Below are 13,501 nucleotides of genomic sequence, written 5' to 3' on the forward strand. Positions count from 1 at the left end.
GGTGGTCTCTTACTTCCTTAGCCTAGACTGTTTCAGTCCCTTTCCTCCTCCCCTCCTAAATTATTATTTTCATCTCTTATATCAACTTGTGTTGTGAGTTTGTGGTTAGAGTGATAAGATTGTCTTTGCTTTGGTGATTTACTTCCCTTTATCCTAATGCTATCGTTGAATATTTGCTATCCTATTCAGATTCTATCTGTCTCTCTACTCTGTGTTTTGTGACCCCCTACTCCCTTTTTTTCTTTTTTCAGGTATGAGAGCCTTCTTGAGGATTTCTTGTAGTGGAGGTCTTCTGACTACAAAGTCCCTTAGCTTTTGTTTGTCTGGAAAAGATTTAATTTCTCCCTCATATCTGAAGGATATTTTTGCTGGATAGAGTATTCTTGGCTGAAGATTTTTATCCTTTAAAGTTTTGAATATGTCACTCCAATATCTCCTAGCTTGTATGGTTTCTGTAGAGAAATCTGCTGAAAGTCTGATGGGGGTTCCTTTGTAGGTTATTTTCTTCTGCCTTGCTGCCATGAGTATTCTTTCTTTGTCATTCATTTTTGCCATTATTACTACTATATGCCTTGCAGTAGGTCTTTTTACATTGACAACTCTAGGAGATCCGAAAGCTTCCTCCACACACATTTCTCTTTCAATCCCTAGATTTGGGACGTTCTCTTATATTATTTCGTTGAGCACACTTTCTGCTCCATTTTCCTTTTCCATGCCCTCAGGAATTCCAATGATTCTTAAGTTGCATTTTCTCATTGAGTCAGCTATTTCTCTGAGATTTTCTTCAGTTTCTTTAATTCTTATTTCTCTTTCTTCCTCTGTCTGGAGCCATTCAGCCTGTCTATCTTCGATTTTGCTAATTTTCTCCTCTATGGTGTCTACATGGGCATTCAGGGAATCTGTATTCTGTTTTATCTGATCCATTGTATTTTTCATCTCTAATATTTCTAATTGATTGTTCTTTATAATTTCAATCTCTTTTGTGAAGTAACTCCAGAACTCATTGAGTTGTTTCTCCACATTTCCCTTTACCTCATTGAGTATTTTGATGATAGTTATTTTGAACTCATCTTCACTTAGTTTACCCATTCCCAAGCCCTCAGGACCTACTTCTGTATTTTTATTGTTTTTCTTTTGGACTGGAGCTTTTATAAATTGCTGAATGGTAGAGGAGCGGTTTCTGCGCATGATGCTATTATTGGGTTGCAGTTACAGCCTGTAGCCACTAGATGGGGGTCAAGAGCCTTGCGTTCTGAGCCCTCCGCCTTCAGCCTGGATGGTGGGGCACAACGTGGGTTGAGAGAGGAGGGGAACTTTCACTCACACAGACCTGGATTGGATCAGCTCTCCCTTTCTGGTCTCCCAGGGCCCTGGCTTGCTGGGGTTCCCACACGTGAAAGCTTTCCCCATTAGAGGGTTTCCACTGCACCAGGGTGGGAGTCCTGGAGGATCCCCAGACATGTGGCCTCTACCCCGCTCCTTCCCACACCCACGGCAGTGATCCCAGTCTCTAGGGGAGGGGGTGGAGTTCTCTCCTACCCCATTCCAGCTCCTCCGAGGGCGACTCCAGCGTCTCTGACCTCCATCGTTTGGCTGCTGTGGGTCTCTGACGATTTCTGTTATTAGGATTTTTTTTTTTTTTGGTTGGAAAGCAGTTGCTCTTTTTGGTTGTAATTTGGAGGGGAGAGAGTCCCAGGTGAGCTCACACCCCCATGTTGCTGATGTCACTCTCCCTATTACTACGATTTTATATTCAGTGTGTGGTGTGAAGGAGAAGGAGGCGTTTCCTTTGCTTAATGCATTATCTTAGGCCGTTTTGTCTACTCTATTTTTCTCCAAAGGGCTATGGTTGAAATTTTATCATTTCAGGCTGCTTGTGCTGTTCTTCATGCCATAGGCAAAAATTTTAATGCAAAAATTAGCAAAGGGGCCAGAGCCTGGGCAGCCTGTGGGGCAGGGAGCTATGGGGAGGAGAGAGGACAGCTGCCTAACTCTCCTCTTCCTCACTGTTGATACCATCTCTGGGGGCTCCAGGACCCTTTAGTCTGTGTATTAGTTGTAAGGCCTCCACCTGCTAGCCAGTCATCTGGTCCACCTGGTCCTCCTTCCTTTTGACACCACTATGAATGACCAATAAACATAATATTCAGCCTCACCAGTAATCAAATATAAGCAAATTAAAATAATTAGAATAATGCTTTGCTTTTAGGCTATCAGTAATAAAATAATAATAATATGCACAAGGGTGTGGAGAAATGGACAGCCTCACATTGCCTGAGAGAGTGCAAATTTCTACAACCTGTTTTACATGGTAATTGAAAATATTGATTAAAATTAAGACTGCAAGGGGCTGGCCCTGTGGCCAAGTGGTTAAGTTCATGTGCTCTGCTTTGGTGGCCTGGGGTTTCACCAGTTTGGATCCTAGGCACAGACATGGCACCGCTCATCAGGCCATGTTGAGGCGGTGTCCCACATAGCTCAACTAGAAGAACCCACAACTAAAATATACAACTATGTACTGGGGGGATTTGGGGAGAAAAAGCAAAAAAAAAAATTAAGACTGCAAAACTTTTGACAGAGTAGTTCCTTACATACAAACGTGCAAAGATATATGCACATATAAATGATGTCTAACCTTGCTTGTAATCAAAATATGCGCATTAAAACAGTGAGATTTTTTTTTCACCTATCAGAATGGCCAAGATTTAAGAGAACGTCAATACTCATTATTAGGAAAGTTGAGGGTGTTCATGGATACACTAGTACAAACTGTGTGGAAGGCATTTTAACAACCTGTATTAAAATCCTTAAACAGACAAAAACATTTTGATCCAAAAATTCCCTCTCTAAAACTGTATCCAAGGGAAATATCAGAGAAGTGTACAAAGATATGCATGCAAAGACATTAATCTCAACATTGTTTACAATCATGAAAAATGTGAAACCATCAGTTAATTACTGGCCATCCATAAAGAATAATACACAGCTCATAAGATATCAATTTTGAAAGATATGTAAGATATGTCCTTATGTCTAAAAGCAATTGTCTGGGCAGTATGTTTGTCTGATTCCATTTTTATTTTATGATTTGTGTGTGATATATGTATATATACCTTGCTTATTAATATATGTTAATAATTGATAAAAACATATACCAATCTATTAATAGTCTTTCTTTCTGGGGGTTGTGATCCTAGGAATTTTACTTTTCTCATAATATATATTTATAATGTTTTAGAAGCAATCAGTGAAACAACATTGAAAAATTAAGAACTTTAGAAAAGTTGCTAAGTTTCACTGATAAATGAATGCAAATTAGAAGAATGAGATATAATTATTGCCTATCGTAGTGGTGAAAAAAATTCCAAGATCAACACTCAATGTTGTATAGAGCCCTGGTCTCTAAAATTTTTGATCGGCCATATGTATTAGTAAAACTTTTTTATCTCCAACACTAAATATATGTGTTTATGTAATTGTTTTTTATAAAGATGATGTTATCACACAAAAATTGGAGTTCTCTTGCTCAATGTGCATAAATGGCCAATTAATAACAGCATCAGCCTCTGGGAAAAGAGATCGGCTTTATTCTGGGAGATCAACCTGCAGGGAGACAGGGGACATGTGCTCCCAGATGTGTCTCCCCAATTCAGGATTTGTGGCGAAATTTAAGAGGTTAGGGAGAACAGACTGGCACGTGGAAATGCTGGCAGGGTAGTTTTGATTGGTGGGTGTCAAACATTTATGGTAAGGTTTTAAACATTTATGACAGAGTTCTAAACATTTATGATGAGGTTCTAAACTTTTATGATAGGGTGCTAAACATTTTTGATGAGGTAAGGAAGGAATTTAACACTGGATCTTCCTGAATGAGGGAACCCTCGCTTCTGATAGGAGTCTGACATTCAAGTTCTGGTCTTGTCCAGGTCCTTGGGTCCTGTAGGGAGGAGGGATCTTTGGTTCTGCAGTCATTTCAGGTCAAGATTTCTTCTTCTGTGCATGCTTTGGCTATATGACTTCGCAGATTTTCTGAAGGGCAATTCTTAATCACTCTGTTGATAAGAGATGGGATGAGTTGAACTGGTCCTGGAGGGCCTGCAGTTACAATGGGATCATATTATCTATACTCTTCTGCCACTTGTAAACTCATGTGTACAAGGATGTTCACTGCAACACTCTTTGGCATAGGAAAACGGGAAACATTCAGAACATCTATCAGTAGGGAACTGGTTAAACAAATCATTGAACATTATTAGTCAGCATATATATTGGTGTAATAATTAGTCGTTAAAGAGAGTGAAGTAGCTGTATATCATTGATATGGTAAAAGCAATATATCAACATCCCAAGTCAGGAGGTATATAAGGGAAACGGAGTAGTAGTTCATGGAGGGGTGGGATGGGGGCTACTCAGGGAATTTGCCTTCCATTGTTCTAACTGTGCTCTTGAAACTTTCTAAAAACTTGTTGGTATAACTTTTCCCATTAGAAGAATACTAAAGATCCAAAGGAAAAACAAAAAAGTCACTTGACTCATTAAAACAATGCACACATTTTAAAGTTCAGAAAATTAGTAGGTTTTGTATATTTGTACTAGCTCACAGTTAAGGATTGAAAAAGTTCCTAGAAGGATCTGAGGCAACAGGAAATCTGTTCACACTTTTAAGCTGCTCAAGATCATGTTTATGAAAGAAATTTTCCAATGTTTTGAGCAGGGCCAGGAAGTTAGGTCTCCCGGGTAAGCTGCGCGCCCCTCCCCCCTCTAGTCCCCTGTCTCTCCCGTGCTCCCCTCCCCTTCTCAGTGCCGGGGATCTCTGGCGCCCCACCCAGCCCTGTCCCATGGGGCTCCCTTTGAAACCAAGGACAAAGGAGTTACAGTTTCCCTGGATTAGGATGAAACTGTGCCTGTATCCACAAGGTTAATGTGGGAAACAAAGTAACCAAAGTTTCTGAGCTTGCCTTGCAGAACAGCAGGAGGACGCCTGGTAAGAGAGTAGCTTGCTGACAGCCCTCCGCCTGACTAAGCATCACACAGGAGCATTGAGAAGCTGAAATGACTGACTGTAAGCTCCGCACGTCATAAGAAATATGAAAGACAGTCACCCCTGTGCAGAGGACTCTTGGAACTTCGGCCCCCAAGGCCACATGTCCCTTCCCCATCTTATTCTCACAATGTGCTTTGGAAAAACGCTTAGAACTTCATGTAGGCAAGCTAATCCGTAACCGGTAGAAAGAATAACTTGTTAGCAGAAAATTTATGTCCTCTGCCCAAACTGTTCCTTCTGTCCCAGATAAAGAAGTAGCTGAGATTTTCTTAGATTTCTCAGGAATGTTGCATTCAGCAGATCCGCTATGGAGAGGCACCCAACGTTGTGTGGTGATCCATCACCTGACACTTCTGAGCACCCTCCCCAACCTCATTTGCGTTATATAAGTCATGTCCAAATCAGCTCCCTTTAAGATGGGTTTTTTTAGGATGATAGTCCACCACGTTCAGATATACTAGCTTATCACTTATTAAAGTTCTTTCTCTACCACTGCTTGCTTGGCCTTTTCTCTTGCAGGGGGCAGGTCAAGTCCTTGCTCAGTATCACCTTGGCTCCGGGGAGGGAGGGAGGAGGCAATTTAGCATGCCCCCTCCTCCCCCCGCCCAGCCCTTGGGCACTAGCGATGGCCTGAGTGCTGCAGTGAAAGGAGGGCACCTGCTGGGCAGCCCAGCTCACATCTGTGGCTGCCTAATTGGCCTCCCACACCAATTCCTTCCACGTCTGTCCCTCTGCCCGCTGGTCGGTGGTTTCACGGAGCCCGCTGGAGGCCCTGGGCTCTGGGCACAGTATGGGAGGCTCCATCAGCCCAATGGTGGTGGCGGCCCTGTCAGGCCTGGGGGTGCAGCTGTTGCACTCAGTGGCGGCCCGCGGCTCCTACAGCACCTTCTGCAATGGGCTCCTGTGTGTGCTGCTCACATTCTTCGACCAGGCCTGTGCATGAACTACCCCTACTTTTATGTTGTGGTCTCCGTGATGCTCAGCATCCACCTGCAGGTACATATTTAGAGCAAAGAACTTTGGGGCATTGATGAAGGGGTGTCCTGGGCAGGATAGCTACCTTCCACCCACCAGCTCACCAGCCTAGAGCAAAGCGACCAGCTGCACTCGGGCACACAGACTGGCCTGTTTGTCTTTCCATTGCCACATCTTTTAATAGAAACGGGCGGCTAGAATCATGATTTGCAGAAAGCCTGCAATGTAACCAAAAAAGCCTTAGATATAATGGAAAGTGGACTTTCAAAGAAATAGAGAATTCAAGGAACAGAATTTAGAAATATGAAAATCCTCAGAAACATTTGAGAAGTTCTTGCATCCATAAAACAAAAGGCAGCATGAACTTCAGGAAATGTCAATGGGCATAGGATGCCCTAAGGGAAAAAAAAGGAAAAATCACTAAGTTAAATAGACAGAAACTGTACAAGAATGGTGCAAAGAGGAGGCTAGTCTTCTAAATTAGAATAAGAAGTGAATAGACTTCCAACTGAAGGCAAAGAATTCTCAGCAACAGGTGGATGGAGTTAGAAGCAGAAGGAAATTAATAACATGACCTGGAAAGCATACATTTCTTCCTCCCAAAGAAACACAATGGTAAACAGAAACTAGAGGGGAAAACAAAGATTTCAGACTGTTTGAGGAAAGCATGCTTCAAATATGCAGCAACCTCAGATGGAGCCTTCTTGTGAACAATCGCCAGGAGTGAGAGACAGGGAATGCACTGCAATATCGTGCAGTCACAGATGAGAAAATTCAATGGTAGCATCCCACTCTGTCATTCAGTGAACAGTATTCAAATAATCATTACAATGAAAATGTTAGTTATGGTTTTCCATTTTTAGAGTAAAACTCTAGGCAAAGCAGGGAAGACTTCATTATGGTTAGAGAGCAGATGGGAATGTTCCCAACTTTGACAGTGTGCAAGTCCAGGCAACAAGTTAACAGGCAAAGGGGAGGAAACAGAACAGCGGCGTTCTTCTCATAAGGTAAGAAGTCCAGGTACTGTCTCCAGTTGAAAGAATAAGACAGATTTAGGGATCGTGTTATTCAAGTGAACAAGGAAACCAACAGAAGAGTTTAAAGTAGTGATACAAGCACAGCCAGGGAGAAGGAGAGCCGAGGGGACAGCAGGAAGTTAGCAAAAAATGCCTCATGTAACCAAGTCAAGAAGTAGTAATAAAAGCACATTATTGAGAAAAATGGAGGTAACCTCTCAACAGACGTGTAGTTTTGGCCTCTGGGATGGGGAACCAAGAGTGCAGAACGAGGAGGGGCAAGAATTCACTGCCTTTCATTATAAGCCCTTTTGTACTATTTGATCTTTTAAAAACTATATATGCATGTATTCCTTTAATTAAAATTAAAACTTATCAGAAATGAATTTATTACAATTAGAAGGAAATTTGGGGGAAGGGTCCTTGGGCAGTGGCACATGAGCCCAGGCGGATTCTGCCTTCCTATCTTTCTGCAATAGTGTATGTAGGTCCTAAAGTGCTCCTGAGTTGTTACATGAGACATGATTTCCACGCTTTCTAAGCAAATCATAGGCCATAAGGAAATGCTTGAAAACTAAAAATGGCCATCAATCTTCAGTTAGCGCAGGACTTCCTAACTCTATGGAACTTTGCATGAGCAAAATCACTTCAAGGTCATAGTAAAGGTAAAAACAGAACAAAAAGTGGCATTTATTTTCAAAAAGTGAAAAAAAGGCTCCATATAGCACAATGATTTACCCCAAACATTGTGAGCACCATTGGATCTGCTAGATGAGAATGGCTAAGGACTAGATTTCCTAGCAGGTTAGCCTAGAGCAGCTGGGGACCTGTTTAGCTGTGGATCCATATTAGCCTGTGGATCACTCCGGCCACATTCCTGTGTGGCAGGAATAGCTCTTGCATTTTCCAAGTCTTGGATGGTGGCCAGGTCTCTGCCGTTCCCACCAGGATGAGCCATAGCATTTTGCTTCCTCTGTGTATACGGAGGGGAGATCCAATAGCTTCCTTTTGCATCTTCTTATGCTCATACCCTTTCTCCAGGGCACGGGCAGCCAGTGTGGGGGTAGATATATAGGAGACAGACACCTGTCTCCACTGGGAGACTTCTGAAGTCGGAGGCTTCCTGGAGCAGCCTGTACCAGCAGGGAGAGGAGGGACCACAGTGTGGAGGACTTAGGAAGAGAAGGATGGGGGTAAACTCCCACTCCGTGCCTGCTCTCTTCTTCCCTCAGAGCGGGTAGAGATGACTTCGCTGTTCTCCCTGACACCATGTGTTGGAGCACAGAGGGTAGAGGAAGCAAAGGAACCTCAGGGCAGCCCTGACGGCTACCAGCCAGATGAGGAACACTCCACCTGGACAGGAGGTTGGGGACTTGGTGTGGTGGGAGTAAAAGGAGACCCAAGTGTCTGAGATGGTTCTAAGCCTCCACATACGGGTAGCGGGGTGAGCACTGTGAGGCTGAACATCCACCACAATAACCAAAAGTGCACACTCTAAGCAGAGTGGGGATGCTGCCTGATGCTAAGTATATCCAGGAACTGGTAGAATAATCGCAGAGGAAGTGGTCAGCGTGTCACTGAGGCTACTGAGTGGGTGACTCAGGGTAGAATTTCATTTCCCCTAACCTAAGTTAGCACTCCCCCGACCAGTATAGGTGCTACTGCAGGGCTGTTCTGGGTCCTGTCACACTAGCATTGACTTACAGGCTGTTTCCAATGGGTCTCTGAGAGCTTTGGGCTGTGCTGGTCCCCTGGCACATTGGCAAGGTCAGTGGGCGCAGGTGTTTTTGGGAGAAAGCTAAGGGGAAGGTTCCCAAGTGTTATAGCAGATTACTCAGCATCTATATTAGTCCACTCAGGCTGCCATAACAAATACCACAGACTGGGGGACTTAAAAGCAGACACTGACTTTCTCCTAGTTCTGGAGACTGGAAGTCCAAGATCAAGGTGCCAGCAGGGTTGGTTTCTGGTGAGGCCTCTCTTCCTGGCTTGCAGATGGCTGTCTTCTCACTGTGTCCTCATATGGGGTCTATTTCTGTGTGTGTGTGTATATATAGAGAGAGCTCTGGTGTCTCTTCCTCTTCTCATAAGGACACCAGGACTATCAGAACAGGGTCTCATCCTTATGATCTCATTTAACCTTAATGGCCTCCTGAGAGGCCCCACCTCCAGATACAGGCACAGTGGGAGTCAGGGCTTCCCCTCATGAATCTGGCGTGGGGGACACAGTTCCCTCCACAACAGCATGTCAGATGATCCCCAGATGTCTGTTGGGTAATAACGCCCACCTTGCTGCTGCTGATACCCGCCACCCCCTGGACTCCTCTATTACTGACTCCCTCCAACATGCTACACAGCAGAGTCCATTTGAATGGCACCTGCTTCTCACTGGCATCCTCAGCCTGGACAGAACAGCCAACAGACGTGCTTTTGACAGCTTCTAATGCTTCCCTTACCCACCAATTTTTCACTGCAAGGGTTACACGACAGATGTTTTAAGTTCCTTGGAGGGCAAAGTTAGGGAGTTAATGGGTGGGTGCTCATGACATGGAAAACAGTCTCTCGTGTTCAGAAGTTTTGAATTTCTTCCCCTACATTACATCAGTGGGCTTCTAGTCACTCAATGCCATACATCACAGGCTACCATCTGACAAAGGTTTGCATTAGGCCACCCAGAAGCCAGAATCACAGCCTGCTGCATGAGCCCAGCCACAGTGAATACAATTCATGAATGCCTACTACTCATTCTGTGTTTAACTCTATTCCTTGTTGGACACTGCATCTCACTTCAGACCCCTGGATAACATGCCTTAAGTCAATCTAGAAGGATGACAGCATCTATGGATGGTGGATATAAAACTCTCCATGAGATGGCCCAACCCCCAGCACACACAGACACACTGGTCCCATGTAATAGATTAGACAGCAAATATTGACTCACAGCATGAAAATGATTATTTAATCCTTTTCAGTGGATTTGGAATGATCTCATCTTCACACTCTAAGCATTTTATCTTCTCTACTTTGGTAGGAATGAGAGGTTAACAGTACTTGATTTCAGTGCTCATTGCCTGACAAGTATTGGTGCAAGCTAGGCATAATTCTACCATTCCCTATATCACTGAAGGGAAAAGCAAACAACAGGGATGTGATTCCATCAGGGCCAGTGGAATCTGGAAAGTGCACTAGGGTGCTTCTGGGAAAGGGTTCCTGTCTCCTAAGAAGTCAATGCAGGGCAGAGTGGTCCTTTTTTTTTTTTTTTTTTTTAGCCTGTGGAAATTGTCAGATCTGGATGTGACCCCAGGGAACTGCTGTAGCCATCTTCCAAGACACTGATGATGAGGCCAAGTCACAGAAGATGACGGATCCAAGGGAATCACGAAGAATTGCAGCTGGAGCTCTGTGTCTGGAGCCTGGTATATCTATGGACTTCTCCCTTGATGATTCTAAATAAAGGGAAGCCATTACTAAGTGTATAACAAGCATTTGAAATGCACACGAGCACTTCCTGTGAGTATGTGTGTGAGTGTATGTGTGTGTGTGTATGTTGCTGTATCTCGCCCCACAGAAATTATTAGAGTCACAGAAGTCAAGTATTAGCCATCATTCAAACTGTCACTGAGTTCTTGATGCAGTTTAATGAGAATCAATTGGATGATCAGATGGTGAAACTGAGGCTGAGGGATGGGAGGTGACTTGCCCAAGGTCACTTTTGAATTGGTAGCAGATAAAAGGTGAGAACTCTAGTATCAGCCTGGGAGAGTCTGAAACTCTACAAATATTCTAAGATTCTAACGAAGAACAGTTGGGACATGAGAAAAGGTTCTCAAAATGACTGGATTTCAAAAGGCATCTCTCTAAGTGGCCCTTCATCAGATGTGTCTTTTTTTTTTTTTTGAAGGTTTTATTTTTCCTTTTTCTCCCAGAGACCCCCGGTACATAGATGTATATCTCTAGTTGCGGCTCCTTCTAGTTGTGGCATGTGGGACGCCACCTCAATATGGCTTGATGAGCGCTGCCATGTCCGCGCCCAGGATCCGAACTGGCGAAATCCTGGGCCGCTGAAGCGGAGTGCGTGAACTTAACCACTCCACAGGGCCGGCCCCATCATCAGATGTATTTTTAAAATTATTCCTTCTCAAAGGTTATACCAACTGGCAGGGGGCTTGGGGAAACCAGTTGCCACAGTGTGACATGTGTCTACGCCCATCAGTCAGGACCCAGGAGCTGGTGCTGTGGGCAGAGTGGTTGGTACTTGGCCACAACAGGCTCTATGGGAAAGGGACTGCTGTCCCTCACCTCTCCCTTCCCAAACTAGACTTCATCTTCCCTCAGTCCTCCTCTTCCCAGGCTGGAAACCTGGCCTCTGAGGTATCCACAGACACAGTTCAGCAGCTACTTGCTCCGAGGCACCGTATCATGAGAGACACTCATTTGACTCAACTGTTGTATTTTCATGCTCAAATTCATCCAGTCATTGTTCACCTTTTCCGCCTGTGCAGACACAGACTAAAACTTTTCTGCCTATGCCATCTAGAGGCCATTTATATCAGAGGAAAAAGGGTTCAAACATTACCGGCTCTGTGCTCAAACCTTGGCAGTTCATATTCCCTATGGGGACCTCAATTTCCTCCCCTGTAAAAGGAGAGCGTTGTCCTAGTTCAGCAGTTCCCCAGCTCAGCTCCACAAAGCATGTATGCCTTTAGCGGCTCGTCATTAGTGCTGTCCATCAGAACTATCTGTGACCTTTGAAAATATACATATGTCCAGGCTCGACCCCTAGATATTCCTGTTCACTAAGTGAGGAGCAGAGTCAGGGCCTGGACACATATCTAAAACAAAAACAAAAGCACAGTTCACAGGTGCGTCCAAAGTAGTCCCCAGGTAAAGAACCTGTGATGTAGGTGTTACTCTAGTGCTCTGGAAGCCTTTAATATTCTTTTTTTAAAGTTATTTTATTGAGGTCACATTGGTTTATAACATGTTTAAATTTCAATTTACATTATTATATGTCAGTTTCTATATAGATTGCATCATGTTCACCACCAAAAGTCTAGTTTCCATTCGTCACCATACATATGTACCCCTTTTGCCCTCCCCACACCACCTTTCCCTCTGGTAACCACCACTCTGTTCTCATTATCTATGTGTTTATTCATTTATCTTCCAGATGTGAGTGAAATCATGCCGTATTTGTCTTTCTGTGTCTGACATTTCGCTTGGCATAATATCCTCATTGTCCATCATGTTGTCGCAAATGGCACAATTTTGTATTTTTTATGCCTGAGTAGTATTCCACTGTGTATATATGTCTCATTTTTTTCATTCCTGCATCTGTAGGTGGGCACTTGGGTTGCTTCCAAATCTTGGCTACTGTGAATGATGCTGTGATGAACATAGAGGTGCATGTATCCTTTTGAATTAGTGTTTTCATGTTCTTTTGATAAATACCCAGTAGTTGAATAGCTGGATCACATGGTAGTTCTCTTCTTAATTTTTTGCAGAGTCTCCATGCTGTGTTCATAGTGTCTGCACAAGTTCACATTCCCACCAGAAGTGTACGATGGTTCCCTTTTCTGCACATCCTCTCCCACACTTGTTATTTCTTGTCTTTTTAATCACAGCCTTTCTGATAGGTATGAAGTGATATCTAATTGTAGTTTTGATTTGCATTGCCCAAGTAATTAGTGATTTTGAACATCTTTTCATGTGCCTGTTGGCCATCTGTATATCTTCTTTGGAAAAATGTCTGTTTATATACTCCACCCACTTTTGATCGGGTGGTTCAGTTTTTCATTGTAGAATTGGATGAGTTCTTCACATATTTTAGAAATTAACCCCGGTCAGATATGATTTGAAAATACTTTCTCCCAGTTGGTGGGCTGTCTTTTTGTTTTGTTGATGGTTTCCTCTGCCGTGCCGAAGCTTTTTAGTCTGATGTAGTTCCATTTATTTCCTTTTTCTTTTCTTTCTGTTGCCTGAGGAGACATGGTATTCTGATCTATATCCTGGATCTCCAAGAGGGGTTGATCTTATGCGGCATTCTCAAAGGGGTTTGACCCTAGACCCAACACCTCTCACAGTCCAGGCACAACAGTGTTTCCCAGATCCAACTTAAGAAAACCCTAGATTAGGTGTCTGAGTCAGCTCAGGCTGCCAAAACAAAATACCATAGACTGGGAAGCTTAAACAACAGAAATTTGTTTCTCACAGTTCTGGAGGCTGGGAAGTGCAAGATCAAGGTGCCAGCCAATTTGGTCGCTGGTGAGAGCTCTCCTCCTAGCTTGCAGATGACTGCCTTCTGGCTAGGTCCTCACATGGCCTTTCCTGTTTGTGAGCAGGCAGCAAGAGAGAGAGATCTATGACTGTCTCTTACTCCCCCTGCAAACACATCATTCTGTCAGATTAGGACTCCACCCTCATGGCCTCATTTAACCTCAATTACCACCAAAAAGCCCCATCTCTA

The 13,501-nt window shown here is 43.7% G+C and overlaps 1 protein-coding gene across 1 annotated transcript; it reads left to right on the plus strand.

Annotated features, from left to right (window-relative positions):
• Positions 1-3,622: 3,622 nt before the first annotated feature.
• Positions 3,623-6,052, plus strand: SMIM10 (small integral membrane protein 10). Its single transcript, XM_044763220.1, is given in 3 exon segments — positions 3,623-3,675; positions 5,804-5,979; positions 5,982-6,052. Coding segments are annotated over 3 exon segments (300 nt in total).
• The last annotated feature ends 7,449 nt before the right edge of the window (positions 6,053-13,501 follow it).

Source organism: Equus asinus, chromosome X (genome assembly GCF_041296235.1).
Source record: "Equus asinus isolate D_3611 breed Donkey chromosome X, EquAss-T2T_v2, whole genome shotgun sequence".
In the NCBI taxonomy this organism is placed as follows: Eukaryota; Metazoa; Chordata; class Mammalia; order Perissodactyla; family Equidae; genus Equus; species Equus asinus.